The sequence below is a fragment of the Carassius carassius genome, chromosome 11, assembly GCF_963082965.1.
Source record: "Carassius carassius chromosome 11, fCarCar2.1, whole genome shotgun sequence".
In the NCBI taxonomy this organism is placed as follows: Eukaryota; Metazoa; Chordata; class Actinopteri; order Cypriniformes; family Cyprinidae; genus Carassius; species Carassius carassius.
In genome coordinates, this window is record NC_081765.1 from 30,660,205 (window position 1) to 30,675,238 (window position 15,034).

The 15,034-nt window shown below is 35.1% G+C and overlaps 1 protein-coding gene across 11 annotated transcripts in view; it reads right to left on the reverse strand.

Annotated features, from left to right (window-relative positions):
• tns1b (tensin 1b) overlaps positions 1 to 15,034 on the reverse strand; it is a 235,509-nt gene that overhangs the window by 51,302 nt on the left and 169,173 nt on the right. For 10 of the 11 annotated variants that reach the window (XM_059562497.1, XM_059562504.1, XM_059562500.1 and 7 more), the window contains 6 exons: positions 9,128 to 9,177; positions 4,841 to 5,012; positions 4,633 to 4,683; positions 4,412 to 4,534; positions 2,017 to 2,081; positions 1,528 to 1,611 (listed from right to left, as the gene is read on the reverse strand). In XM_059562497.1, coding sequence (XP_059418480.1) covers positions 1,528 to 1,611; positions 2,017 to 2,081; positions 4,412 to 4,534; positions 4,633 to 4,683; positions 4,841 to 5,012; positions 9,128 to 9,177 — 545 coding nt within the window. Of the gene's footprint in view, positions 1 to 1,527; positions 1,612 to 2,016; positions 2,082 to 4,411; positions 4,535 to 4,632; positions 4,684 to 4,840; positions 5,013 to 9,127; positions 9,178 to 11,235; positions 11,465 to 15,034 lie in introns of those variants that run through there. The other variant, XM_059562505.1, reaches the window with a different exon arrangement.

Here is a 15,034-nt window from a genome sequence, read left to right on the forward strand (position 1 = left end):
TCTATTCCAGAAGAGCAGAAATCATAAGCTGCTTCTTTCCTCCTGGAGCAAAGCTCTTACCATGACTCTGCCTTTCCATTTTCCATAAAGGGAGCGCAAGTATGTGCCCCAATGAAATCTAGTTTTAATGAAGCCTGAAGTGCCAGTTCTTCCATATACAGATGGAATGCTTGATTCTGTAAAAGCAGCACATCCGTGGCCAAGTGTTCCCTTATGAGGCATAAACGGGTGTGTGTAGAGGCGTGTACTGAAGCACAAAGCATATGTACACTTTCATCAGCACTCAGATTTGTAACGGTACAATGTACAAAAAGAATAAAACTATCAAGTGTCGTCTTGTTTTTCGACTCCACTGTACAGTACATATAAAGCTAAACAGCAGAATAGATGACACTGGCAACCACTTATGTCCAATTATAACAACACAATGGCCAGCATCCCAAACATGGCTTTCCAATATCTCCAGTGCATATTTGTGAAATTATAATTTTTTTGCCATTTTGATGTACATATCTTCCACAGCTAGTACATGAGGATTTCAGCATTTGAGAAATGAGGCCGAATTTGGCAAGGCAAAAAAATACCAGTGCAAATTATTAACAAAACATAAACAAAATATACATACATATTTATGCAGACAATCACACTACAATTCAAAGTTGTGGTCGGTCCATAAATCTAAAATGCATCTATCTATTTTTAATTTAAGTTTCTCATGATCACCAAGGCTGCATTTATTTGATCAAAAATACTGTAAAACAGAAACATTGTGAAATATGAATACAATTTATAAGGGTTTTATATTTTAATATATTTTAAAGTATATTAAAGCGCATATATTATATACATTTTAGTTAAAAAGTGTGATGCATATTTTAGGATTCTTTGATGAATGGAAGGTTCAAAAGAACAGCATTTCTTTAAAAATAGAAAAAAAATTGTAACTAATAAATATCTGCTATAATGTTTTATCAATTTAAAGTGCCCTTGTAAAAGTATTAATTTCACACTGAACCCAAACATTTGAATCATAGTGTATATAGATATATAAATGTACTACTTACTTTTTTTGTACACCAAAAAAACAATGTTACCATTAAAATTGTACTACGTATTTATCCCAGTATTGGCCATTGCATTGAGCTGAGCTGCAACTGCAGCAATACTCCGAGCGCATCTGATCCGAGACCAGTTGTAGTGAGAGATATGTAATATGCATGTACAATTATGGTGGTAATACGGCTAAATCAGACAAGAGGTGCTTAGAAAACTTGGAGGGATTACGCAACATCAGGTATTTGTGCTTTTACGGACACACTGACATAGGGTACAGTTAGTTAAACAACACATAACCTAACTTAACCAAGCAAAACTACACAAACACTGTTTGCATGTTTGGAGAAGTGTTATCAGGAGGGTGAAACTCATAAAATTGAACAATGGCTGAAGCTGAATGCTCACAATGAGGGTCAAACTCATAAAGCACAAAGATAAGGTGTCAGATGAGGAAAACAAAGCACCACTGACCTTCTCTGGGAGGGCTGACCCACAGGAAGCACTTTATCTTCATAAAATCGCTTCATGGCAAACCTGTCCAGAGCCTGGTCTGCACTGCAGAGGCAAATGAAACACATTATTGAAAACTCATGGGTCATTTTCTTCATTACTAAAAATAAAAAAGTCATATTCATAATAAGCATTTTTGTGTTGTTTTCCAGTAAAAGTATTTAAATGTGCTTCTTGAATTTACTGGAAGCTTTTGGCCATATAAATAGCATGAATGCACTTTTTGCATCAGGGATGAATTTGATCAGCACTTAATTTGAGTCTTGAGACAAATCCGCCTTTGTAAAATGATGCGATTTGGCAGTTGCTTTTCTTGCCGCCCCCCTGCTCATGTGTTATCTAACGTGTGGCCGGTCTTGTGATGTGGGATTAAGATCTTTCCATAATAAGTGCTCAGAGGAGCATCTTTAATTCAATAAAGACAGACAGTACGCGGTCTACACGTCTTACCTCGCTGATATGTTGCTGTAATGCATGTACGCAGCCACAACTACCCCTGTTCGACCTCGGTTTCCCTGCAGGAAGAAAGGAAGATGTGATTATCAATGAATGGAATACATTATTTCATGTCTCCATTATATTTGTGTAAACATATATGGAATATTTAAGTGAACTTCTAACATAAAAAACAGCAATTTATAGAATAAAGTAAAAAAAAAAATGTATACAATTTTTTTTTTATGTTTTTACTGTACTAATTACTTTTCCCCCCAGTTAGTTATTTGTAAAATTATCTAATGCTAGTGGCATCATCTTTTTTTGGGAAAACAGTACCTCAAACATTAGCAATGGATAAATTCTGAGATGCTTTGTGGAAATAATTAGTGTTTGCCACTCAAAACATTGAATTGTGTTTGCACAAATTACAAAAATCTGTATGTGTGATATAACAATATTAAAAGAATATATTATTTATATTATTTATATCACACCATAAAATTGTAAATTATCATTAGCTAGTATTATCATTAACTAAAACTATTTAAAAAAGAAATTGAAATACAGTAAAATTTTATAAAATGTAATAAAATAAACTGTATAAATAAAAAAACTTTAAGATGTTTATTTCAATTAGTTACCAACTAACACATACTAAAACTGTAATAAAAAAATAATAAAATCAAAATAGTTTAAGTCTGTCTAACAAAACACACAACTTAAACTATTTCATGCATAGTTAGAGTCATGTTAATCACAGGGTTTTGTTCTTTCTGAATGAGTGAACATCTCCACCATCAAGCCATCGCCTTGTGTTTCCACTGTTACAAAGAACAACACAAGTTGCCATAACAATGCAGTGTTTATGGTTTCTGCTAAAAAGGCAGCATATTCATGTTTAAGACATTTCAGGCCCTTTATAAATCCAATTTACAACCTCCCTTAGCAGTGCTGCACTTCTTAGGCTCTCAAAGCGCTAGTAATGGATAAGATGCATCTTGAGGGTGTGGTAAGGGTCAGGTCTGTTTGAAATCAAACAGGAATACAGCGAAATGGATTTCTAAAAGCACTAGACCCATATCAGGAGAAAAATGTAACCCATTGAGACACAGCTGTTGTGAAGATAACCCACAAACTCCACAAGAGGCTGTTGTTTTTACATTTATACTCACAGACAGAATCCCTTTCATTAGCGAAGCACTTTAACAGTACCGCTATCCTCAAAAACAACAAGAAACATTTTACAATCTAACTAAAAAATGCATTGACATAATTTTAATGTTTGTAAGTGGTAAGCAGCTATGTGACTTAACCAGATCAGAAGGATACATTCCAATGAACAGATTTGCTGGAACCTCAAGACAGGGTCAAGGCAAAGGCTTGCAAAACAATGGCCTAGTAATAACTTTATAAGGAAAATCAGTGATGATATCTTATATAAAAAAAACATTGCTGTTGTATCATAATTCACACTGTCCAAACCACCATGACCTTTAATGACCCCACACTACCCCGGGTTTAAGAAGAGCTGCCTGAGAACGCCATCTACTGACAAACCACTATGGCTGCTATTTACAGTAACTATAATGTGCATATGGAAAAACTATCAGGCAAATATCAGATGGCTCTGTTTCAAGACCTAGTGAGCAGCCCTGCAGACTACTGCTTATAAAGGGAAAATCTAAATTCTAATAAAACCTCAAGAGCCTTAAATCACAAATGATTTCAAATGAGTTAGCATGCTGCTAATCTAACAGCAGCCTGAACTGCTGAGACAAGGCAGGATGGATCCACGCTTTCATGTTCCTTACGCCAAATTCTGACCCTACCATCTGAATGTCGCAGCCGATATCAAGACTCATCAGACCAGGCAACGTTTTTCCAATCTTCTATTGTCCAATTTTGCCTGTGTGAATTGTAGCCTCCGTTTCCTGTTCTTAGCTGACAGAAACGGCACCCGGTGTGGTCTTCTGCTGCTGTAGTCCATCTGCTTCGGGGTTCGACGTGTTGTGTGTTCAGAGATGTTATTCTGCATACCTTGGTTGCAACGAGTGGTTATTTGAGTTACTGTTGCCTTTCTATCATCTTTAACCAGTCTGTCCATTCTCCATCGACATCAACAAGGCATTTTCAACTGCCGCTCACTGGACATTTTCTCTTTTTCGGACAATTTTATATATATATATATATATATATCAATTATATATTTATGACCTTAGGTGGCTCGATGCATTATGGGATTGTTTGCTGAATACATTTTTGGAGCAGGCTTCAAATCAGTAGTGCACTTATAATGTTTTAAAGACCCTCTCACTCGTTTTTTTTTTTCACAAACTGTGTGACATTGTATTGTTTGTTGCTAGTGTTACCAAAAAAAAGCAAAAAAAAAGCACAAGTGGAACAGTACCTTATTGTGTAAGACCACCACATTGTGACTGTCAGCGTTCATCCAAGTGTCCATGGCTTTGCAGATGCTACAGATCTTATCCAGGGCTGGAGCGTGATGGTCCGGCCAGCCAAAATCCAGCACCTTATGCAAACAAACACAGCGGAGTGCCAGTAAGAACAAAGGAACAAAAATCTCCACATTAGATAATGTAAATACTATCTTAAGTAAATACTTCTTACTTTGGGATTCAGCTTGGAGATGTCACATCGCTTTTCACTGAGGTTGAAGAGCTGTAAAAATGTCATGTTTAGTTCATAAATTAATTTAGTTGCTAAATAATAAAATAAACAAATGTGAATCAACATAAAATGTTTTCACTATTATTGAACTTTTTTCAAAATCTGTAATCTGTAATCTGTACTCAAAGCTAGAGTTGTGAGGCCTCACCAAGTAGTTGTCACCATGTTTGGAGCGTAGCATGGTGGCCACCTCCTTTATGTTAGCGCTGTAGCTCAGCTCTTCTACATTACTGGGGAAGCTCACAGAAATGATGCGCTCTGTGATGTAGACCAGGTCCACCTCATACTTTTCCTCCATGGCCTGGATCAGACTCAAGCTCCTGCAAAAGCCAGAAGATCACAGAATTGTTAGAGAACTTAAGCATTTACAATTTATGTCTACAAGCCTTGGTGTGCATCGAAGGCAATTCACAACTCACAACATTCGCACAAGCACAAGCAAGTCTTGTGTCTCACAGCACATGACATCAGGAATGCCTCACCTCAAACATGTCAGCGCTGAACAGTCTATTAAACTTAATATCTGATGTTTGGTATGGCTTGAATAAAATATAGTGGGGAAAGATTGATCGCACAGATAAACAACAGAGATATGAAAATATCCTGCATTCCCTGTGTGCAGCAGGGCAGACCAAAGAAAACAATTTGGTCACTGGTGAGGCGTAAGCCTGCCAAGGATGTAACCACAATCAGGCCCCCCATCTGTGACCTCACTCTCTCCTCAGGTCTGGATATCAAGGCAATCAGAGAGAAGTGCAGCCATCTTTAAATCTGGGGCTTTGTTCCAAAACCTAGTGAGATTACTAAGTAGGCAGCATTTTAGTGTGTTCCTGAAATTAAAACATTTCAAAATTTTACAATTTACATTGTGACAACTTTATAAAACAAAAAACAAAACAAAAAACAATTGTTTAGAATAAATACAATAAAAAAAAAATAAAAGCAAAATGTATGTATATATATATATATATATATATATATATATATATATATATATATATATAGTGTCAATATTACAGTTTATATCATGTTTATATTTATTATTTATATGAATTTGAACCATAGTAATTAATATTTGTGTGTAAATAAATGTTGCATTCTCTCCATCTCTCTCTCTCTCTATATATATATATATATGTATTATTATTTTTATTTTTATTATTATATTATATTATATTCACAAAAATGTATATAAATAAATACTATTTTAATAATGTATACTTAAAATTTAATAATATTTCATTTATATAATAATAATAATAATAATAATTATTATTATTATTATTATTATTATTATTATTGTTGTTGTTGCTGTAACTATTTATGTTTTGATTATTTTATTTATATATTCATTCAGTACAATGTCCAATATATTCTTACAGTTAGTTTTACATTGTTATTTTTGCAACATGCTACCACCAAGCTTTACTGAAATCACAAGCTTGCTTATTGTATACAATAGTGAGCAGAGCTATCTGTATACGATTCTGCCTTAGAAGCCAACTCCCTATCTAGGGAGCAGGCATTAAGGCAGCTTACTATGTTTTGGAAGACAGCATTCAAATCTGGGCCAAAATGTTGAACTTATGGTTGAAGTCTAGCTTTTGGAAAGATACCTATAGTTGAGGTGCATGTTTAGCCTTGAAAATCTGGATTTTGTCGTGTTTTCTGGTCATTGCAACCACAGTAAATCATGTATATCTCTCTACAGCTGATTTTAATCGAATATCCATTCAGTGCATTTTGGAGAAATACATGTAAATAACGCATTATTTTGAGTGGTATATGACATATGAATATTGTACTTACACCACAGTGTTTTGAAAAACAAGTACAACATTGCACAACTCTCGGGAGATTCTGGCTGATCTCAGCATGTACAAAATACAAGGTGTAACAATCCTTTAATGTTAAGGATTTCCCCTGGTCCCACAATCCTTTTGAAAGCCCATAAGGTTTGTGCATTCATTCACTTTTAAACAAACATATTCACTAACCTTATTCAATAACCACCCATATTCCATCTTCATCAGGTTATAAATGCCCTGAAAGAATTACTTTTATACTATAATTAGAAGTAATTATTCATTAAGTGATGATCAAATAATGGAAAAAGAGTAGATGATTTTAGGTCTGTGCATTTTTAGGTGGTTAGGTTTAAAATGCATTTCATAGATTCTGTGGGCATGTTTGCACTGTTACCTGATTTGCATAATTCCTGAGTTGAATGGTAGCTAAAACAACATAGATAGCACATGCAAAAAAAAGGGTGCAATTAATTCTCCAGAATTCTTACATTATTCTTCTTACATTATCTAGTACTGCACAAACTACATCTACCAGTGAAAACAGGAATGTGCTTTTTGGCAGAAAATCAAAGGGTCGCATAGTATCTCTTTTCAAGATTGTGTCCAAACAGAGAGTTTCTCAAACCAAGAGAGAAATAAAATAGCAGCCCATGAAAATAAAAAGCAAAAATTCCCCATGGTTGCTAAAATGGGAACTATTTGTAGTAATGAATTTCACAAAAACGTCTTCTCACAGCCTAGCATGAACACACCCAACAGCTGAGAGACATAAGACCATCAGAATGGATCCGAGATAAACTCCAGTGTTATATAACATGAGATGAATCTTTCAGCTGTTTTGATTGCTCTTATCTTTTGGTTCGCATCCATTGAGTTCCAAAAAAAAAGGAAATATTTTTATAATCTAAACAAGCAATTGAGATTAAATATCTTTGAATTGTGTGGAAGTCACCAATAATAGCCAATGCAACATTTTTACGTACTATATAAGTATATATAAGACCGAGGTCATTGTTTTCAGCCCGAGTGAAAGGTCCCAGTGCACATGCCCAGACTTGGGGAATCTATCTCCCTTTAAATCTACAGGAGTGCGGAACTTAGGTGTTCTTGTTGACCAGCCTTTAAAGTTTGATAAACACATCTCATCTGTAGTCAGTTCTGGTTTCTACCAACTTCGCTTACTTTCTAAAATCAAAGGCTTTCTCACTCCAATAACTCTGGAAATGGCAGTTCATGCTTTCATCACGTGTCGACTGGATTATTGCAACTCACTATATTGCGGTATATCAGATTCTCAAATCTCCCGTCTTCAGTTAGTCCAAAATGCTGCGGCCAGACTCATCCATAATTGTCGCAAATATGATCATATCTCTCCCATCCTCACATTGGTTACCAGTCCGGCAGAGAATAGATTTCAAAATTCTTCTCTTTGTCTTCAAATCTTTACACAACCTAGCACCGGTTTATCTCTCTGAACTTATTCATCCGTACATTCCGTCCAGAAGTCTCAGATCCCACGACCAGGCGCTGCTGGTAGTCCCTCGTGTCAGACTTAAGCGTAGAGGGGAGCGTGCTTTTGCGGTGGCAGGGCCCCGTCTGTGGAACACCATGGCTCTAGAGATCAGAACGGCTCCCAACCTCTCTGTTTTTAAGTCTCTGGTCAAAACTTATCTATTCTCGTTAGCATATTGATTACTTATCTTAGACTGTTCTTATTATTTTACATTTGCTTCTTGATTTTATAATTAATCTTAGCTTAGTTGTTCTCTATGTGCTTATGTCTGTTTTTGCTGCTTTTATTTTTATATGCTTGTTCTGTAAAGCACTTTGGTCTGTCTAGCGGCTGTTTAAATGTGCTATATAAATAAATGAACTTGAACTTGAACTACTATATCAACTACTTTAGTTTAATTTCCATAAATACTGAAGTATAAATGATTACCATTGCATACAATGACACAAACAAATCCAGATTACCACTCATTCATTTACATAGGGAAAATCAGAATATTATATATATATATATATATAGATAGATAGATAGATAGATAGATAGATAGATAGATAGATAGATAGATAGATAGATAGATAGATAGATAGATAGATAGATAGATACACACACACAATCCTTTTAAAAAGTTTTAAACTTACAAAAGTGTCACAATGTATTGGTTGATAAAAATAAATTTTTATAGATTGTTTTTCTCTCTAAAAAGCCTATTCATTTCGATATATTCTTCATTTTCCTAATTGAACTGGATGCTTAAATACGGTAACGAGATTTTTTTTCCAGTGTCTCTGTTGCTGCCTGTATCTATGGAAAACTCTCACTCAAGATAAAGTGGCATTATTTATCTAATATATTGTATGTGGGTGAGAAGTCCTATTAGGACATCATAACTTATCCCTCGAGATTGTATAGATGCTTTAAAGTGTGTTTATTCGTCATACTCATAAACTGCAATAAAGAATGTGAGACTGATCCAAGCAGAGTCAAATGTCAACCGGCGCTGGATTTCGGAATGCTATGAAGATCCCTTGGGATGTTCACTACAGCAGTGCATACAGTAGGAACACATGAGATATTGACTGAACTGATTTCTGATGAAGATGAAGACATATCTTACCTGGATGGTCTGTGTCGAGACTCCATGCTCTTGGAGGATTTGGTTGAGCCCTAAAAGAAAAGAAAACTCTAGTTAGGATCATGACAATGTAGTTGAGGAAAGCCAGTGTATGAACTAGATTTACACTTCCTGAAGGAAACATCAGTCAAACAAAAACAGAGGCAACGTTTTAGGTCATCAGAGCCAATTTCCCATTGTTTTCTATCAGTTATGTATGTATGAGAATGAGCACACACACACACACAATGTCAGTTCTAAATGCCGAACATTCTATCAATGGAAGATTCTCAAAACTTAACCTTTAATCTTAAAACCCTCTATTCATCTTATGCAGATCATCTCAAAATTACCAAATAATGTCCAATTATTCAGCCTGGATGATAAGTGGTCTATCACTAATAATGATCTCCAGATGTTTTTTAGCCAATTTCCGGTTTAAAATTGACCTTAAACCAATTATGCACAGGTGAGGTTTACGGTTCATCTCCAGAGCTCAGGCTGTTCTGGTGATTACACCAATGAAAATGTCATTTGTTTGGACAGTTACTTTTGGTTTGTGTTTATCCATATGTAAAACTGTGTTGATACAGTGTGTAGGTCTGTATCTAACATTGAGAATGTAAGTGAGGGAATGAAATTATATGGAGTTCACACAGGAGATGCTGAAAGGTGTGTAATTTCTGCACTATACTTGGTTTGGTGCCGTAATGGGACAAACATACACTTTTTACTGGTAAAATGACATTTAGATACTTAACTAAGAAAAGTTAAAATGTTAATGGTCTCACAAAAGAAGGATAAGCCTTAAAATGTGTGTGGTTTACGCTCACCGTCTAAATGACATACTAGTGCATAACTGACCTGACTAAAAAGGAACAATGCTTACTAAGAAAACCCAGAATCCAACGTATAATTACAAACAGTGCTGGGGCTTTTTCTAGAAACTGTTTGGACTTTGCATGTGGTTTCCCATATGTAGCAGTCTTAGAAAAGTATAGAACAACTTAAAGGAAATGAAAAGATGGGAAAACGTCAAGGTCAAATGTGTCCAATAAGAAAACAACATACTGAGGTTTGGATCCGGGGAATTTGCATGTAACTGGGAAATTCTTAATGAGTGATAGCTGACAAAAGAAACATTTTAAAGCAGTGCATAAAAATAAATTTACTATAGAAATGACCAATCAAACAAATCCAATCTGGATTTTTTTTTTTTATAAATAAATGCATTTTAAAAAGGCAATGGCGTAGCAAAATGACTGTTTTCAAACAGTTTCGGACTTGTCACAATCCAAAAACCAAAACAAAACAGCAGCCATCAAATTGTACACACATCACCTAATTTCCATGACTTTTCTTTTTCTGGAAATTGCAACACTGACCGTGAGGAAGTCATACGGGTTTGAAACGACATGAGGGCGAGTAAAGGGATTTTTATTGTTGGGTGATCTGTCCCTTTAAAGAGCATTCATTAAAATAAAATGTTCCCACAGCATTAGTTTCCTAAACAATCCTAATTTCCAAATAATCAGCAAAATCTACTACAATAATGTTTGCATGTATAGTATTTAGAGGACAATCAAGATTTTAATGAACAGACTATAAAAGACCATTAACACATTTTGTAGTGTAACAGACTTTTGTGTGTATAGATTACTGGGCCAGGCCATTATGAAAAATCATAAAACACAAGGAAATACAAATAAGCCATACTAAGGGAGCTTGCCAAAGTCACTCACTTATAGCCTGAGAAAGCCATTGTGACACACTTGAGTAAAACACCCTGGCATTGAAAACCCTCTCTATCCATCTGCAGGGTCCACCATCCATCTCTTGCCACTTGGTGCCCGGCTCCAAAAACATTCCCTTAATCAGCCAATAATTGCGACCCCCAGAAGGACAGCCAAGAAAGGGTGGGTGGGGGGTGGGAGGGGGTCTCAGCAAGGCTTGATCAAAACCAGCTGGAAATGCTGCTTTCGAGCGGGCCAGACAAATGAACAATCAGAGAGCGCAGGGAAAAAAGCAAGGGAGAGCTTTAAGGAAAAAGTTGCCTTCAAGACATACAATCCGGAAAAGAGCGAAAGTTTGGTGGAAACCCGAAGGCCTACCTTGAACAGGTAACCTGTACTCCACCTCCAAGCATCGCGAAGGGAGGACAAACGCCTCCGTAGAGAGCTGCTGGGATTCATGGGTAAGAATTAACGCTTCCCTTCTTCTTCCAGTCCTCTTTTCCTGAAGCGCGCCCCACGTTCCCGGCTCTATTTTGGTTCTGTGCTGTGCCGAGGATGCCACATGCCTGGCGTCAAACTTAAGCGGACCGCAGCTTTAGCTTTCTTCCTACTCTCACTCGCAGAGTAACTCTTTCCCTTGTTTTGTTCCTTCCCGCCTCCTTCTCTGGCCCCTCCTTTTTCCTCGGCACATCTCCCCTCCCTCTTTCCCATGCTGTGCATGTGTGTGCTGCTGCCACCCGCATTTGTTTGGATCTTCAGTCTAGCCTTTGCTCTGCCTCCAGGTCACACACTCAGCAGCTGACTGTAGGAGATGATCATCCCGACCTCACAGCTTCAACTATTCACAGTTCTGTCACCTCCAGTAAACCATGGCCTATCACCTCACTTTCCTCTAGAATATAAACATATATGGTTTTCTTTTGGTCAAACCATACTTCTTTCTTGGTTTATACATAGTTTTTATCCCTGAGGTCCACTTAGGATGCTAAAAATAGCTGAATTTTGTTTTTCATGAGCATTTTCCGTCCTCTCGCTGACCTTAAAGCAAGCTGTGTACTTTTGGTGCCATATCTTTAAAGGGGTCATGAACTGTTTTTTTATTTTATTATTATTATTATTATTTTATACTGTTGTCTGAGGTCCACTTATGAAGTTTGCATGGTTTTTACATTCAAAAACATCTAAATCAATAAGTAATAGTCTATTTTCTACCCTGGTTTTGAGGGCAGCTCGAGAAACGCTAATTTTTATGGGCGTGCCGCATTGAAGGCTTTGGAAGTAAATGCCCACTGCTATGATTGGATAATAGCTTTGCATAATAAACTAACCGAACATCCTTCAGTTTGAGCCTTCTGTGACTTTGGTTAGACATGTAAACATTATCAAGCGATCTCAAACAAAGCAAAAGTGACACAATACAAATATGTTTTACTCACATAAGCGTACCGCGCCATTCCTGTGGGATCCAAAATAGACACACAGCATTGCTTTTTAATCTGTTTCTCTGTAAATCCAGCGTCAACCTGTCTTGTTAACAAAGGAATCCGCGGTGAAGTGAAGCAAACAAACACTCAATGTTTTACTCGTGTGAGCTGAAACTTCATTAAAAATAAAGTTCAACCACGCATTCCTAATATTTGAATCCAAAGGAATGTTAAGCATTGGCTGTGTTCTTTCACAACCAGCCACTGCACAATATTTTGCGATCTTCAACGGCATGTTTATTGCTTGGTTGCTTGATTCGGTTTAGTTCCACTTATGTTATTTCCCTACTACGTCATGTTCTACGAGTTCAACCTATCTATTACATCATAAGTTTCTGCTGTAAAGTTCAGAACAATAAGTTCTGCTGTTTATAAATAATATAATCTGTCTAGCTTCCTCCATATTGCCTCACTGTGGCTGGATGGAACAAATTCTGAAACTTGAATAGGTGTTGTTGATGTGTAAATGTGGGCAGTCATATGCTAATGGGATAATATGTTTGACATCATAATGTTTTGGAAGTTATAAAAATAAAAAAAACATGACACAGGAAGTCATATGACAAACTGATCTTCACATACAAAGGGTTTGTTATTGTGAGTCAAAGACGTCAGCAGAACCACAACTAACTGAGCATGAGAGACCCTTGAGGTGAGGGTGGTGCACGTCTCCCATGATGCCTATAGAATGAGTAATACTGCACGACACAGCTGCAAGCATACATTATTCGAAACATCAAGAGAACTACATTTTGGATTGTTTACAGAAATGCACAATGCCAAGAATAATATAGAATGATGAATGATGAACTCAAGATATTTTCATTCAAAGCAACATTTATTTGTCATCAGGAGCCTGAAGTCTGAAATAATTAAAAATGCAAATTGGACAATCACGTTATGTTTAAGATTTTTTGGTAAAATACTAGATCAGTGATCAATCATGAATGCAATATTAACAGTAACTAAAAAGGTTTCCAAAACTGTGACAACAGGGACTCGCTTTTAATTTTGTGACATGGCACATTAACCACCGAAAATGACTTCAAGCAACAACAATCAGCATTGTATTGAGAGGATTAGAAAATTTTGCATTTAAAAAAACAGATACACAGAGTATATATATATATATATATATATATATATATATATATATATATATATATATATATATATATATATATATATATATATGTATATATATATACATAAATCATGCAGGGTCCATAGAAACAATACTTTCCATATTAAAATACTATGCACATGCCATTTAAAGAAACGAAAAAAAAAAAAAAAGCTACATGCAATGCAATAGTCAAAGACGTCTACTGTATATGAAACTACAACTGAAAAACAAAAAATATAGTTATCATATTAAAATACTATGCTATTATTATTTATTTTAATTAATTAATTAACTTATTAGTATTATTTGTATTATTATTATTAAATAGCGGTCTGTCAGTTTTGCACAAAACAAATCCTGGTTTATAAAATGTTACTTCCTTTCTCAAGCTAAGTAATCCAATAGTATTTGGCAAATATTCTATGCTGATCTGTAAGTGAATCATTACACTGAATAAGCTGCGTGGATGATTTGTTTTAACTGTGACAAACTACATTTAAAGAGGACATTATGCAAAGTTTCAACTTACACCATATCACAAAGTTACAGCTACAGAATTTAACAGAATTCAAGCAGCAGTCATTCACAGAGTTTAACACATCCCAAACATCTTACACATTTCATTTATTACATATTTCGACTTATTATGCATCTAGCTGCTAATAAGTGGAATATTATACCATAACTATACTTTTTTCGTGAAAACACCAGAAAAACTATGTGTCTATAGCAACCATTATAGTTTATATATATATATATATATATATATATATATATATATATATATATATATATATATATATATATATATATAATAAATCTTAATTTAAATTAATAATGTTATTTTAAAATATTAATAATCAAATAATTATCAAGAGTTTTTCTTTTCTTGGGCCAGTGTTATTTTAGTAACATTAATTTAATATACTATTGTATTTGTCTTTTTTTTTATTCATTCTATTTTCTGCTTTCTTTTTTTATTATTTTATTCATTTAGTTTTTGTCATTTTTTGTTTAAATATGTCTATATAGTTTTATTACATTTCATTTTAGTTTTTAATATTAGTTTATTTAGTTTTACTTTTTTGTACTTTAAATGTAAATGATAAATGTTGCCTTGGTTATTGTTTATTTCTTTTCAAGTCAAAAAAAAAAAAAACAGGCTTGCCCAAGGTGCAGAAAAATTATTTGTAGCAAATCACATGAAATAGCCATTAAAAAAATCTGATCCTCTACCAACTGGTTGTCAAATGGACAATTACTTTAAGCAGTAACTTTACTCTAAGTAACACAGACTCACCAGCAAAGCAGCTAACTGTTGGTTACTCAAAGAATGGTAAATTTGCCAAGTTGATAAAGTTTATAACACTTCTCAGATGGTTCTTACAACCCTGGGTACATGCAGGGCTTTGTTTTTTACAGCATTTTCATCAGCTATGCTCCAGCTCAATATTGTATCAATAAAAATATTTAATTATGTTTCAGGGGGATTATTAGAGTCTGTTTCGCTGTCCCTAAATCTCTGAACATACTCATGCTCATATGGACGGCTCCAAATTAAAGCATG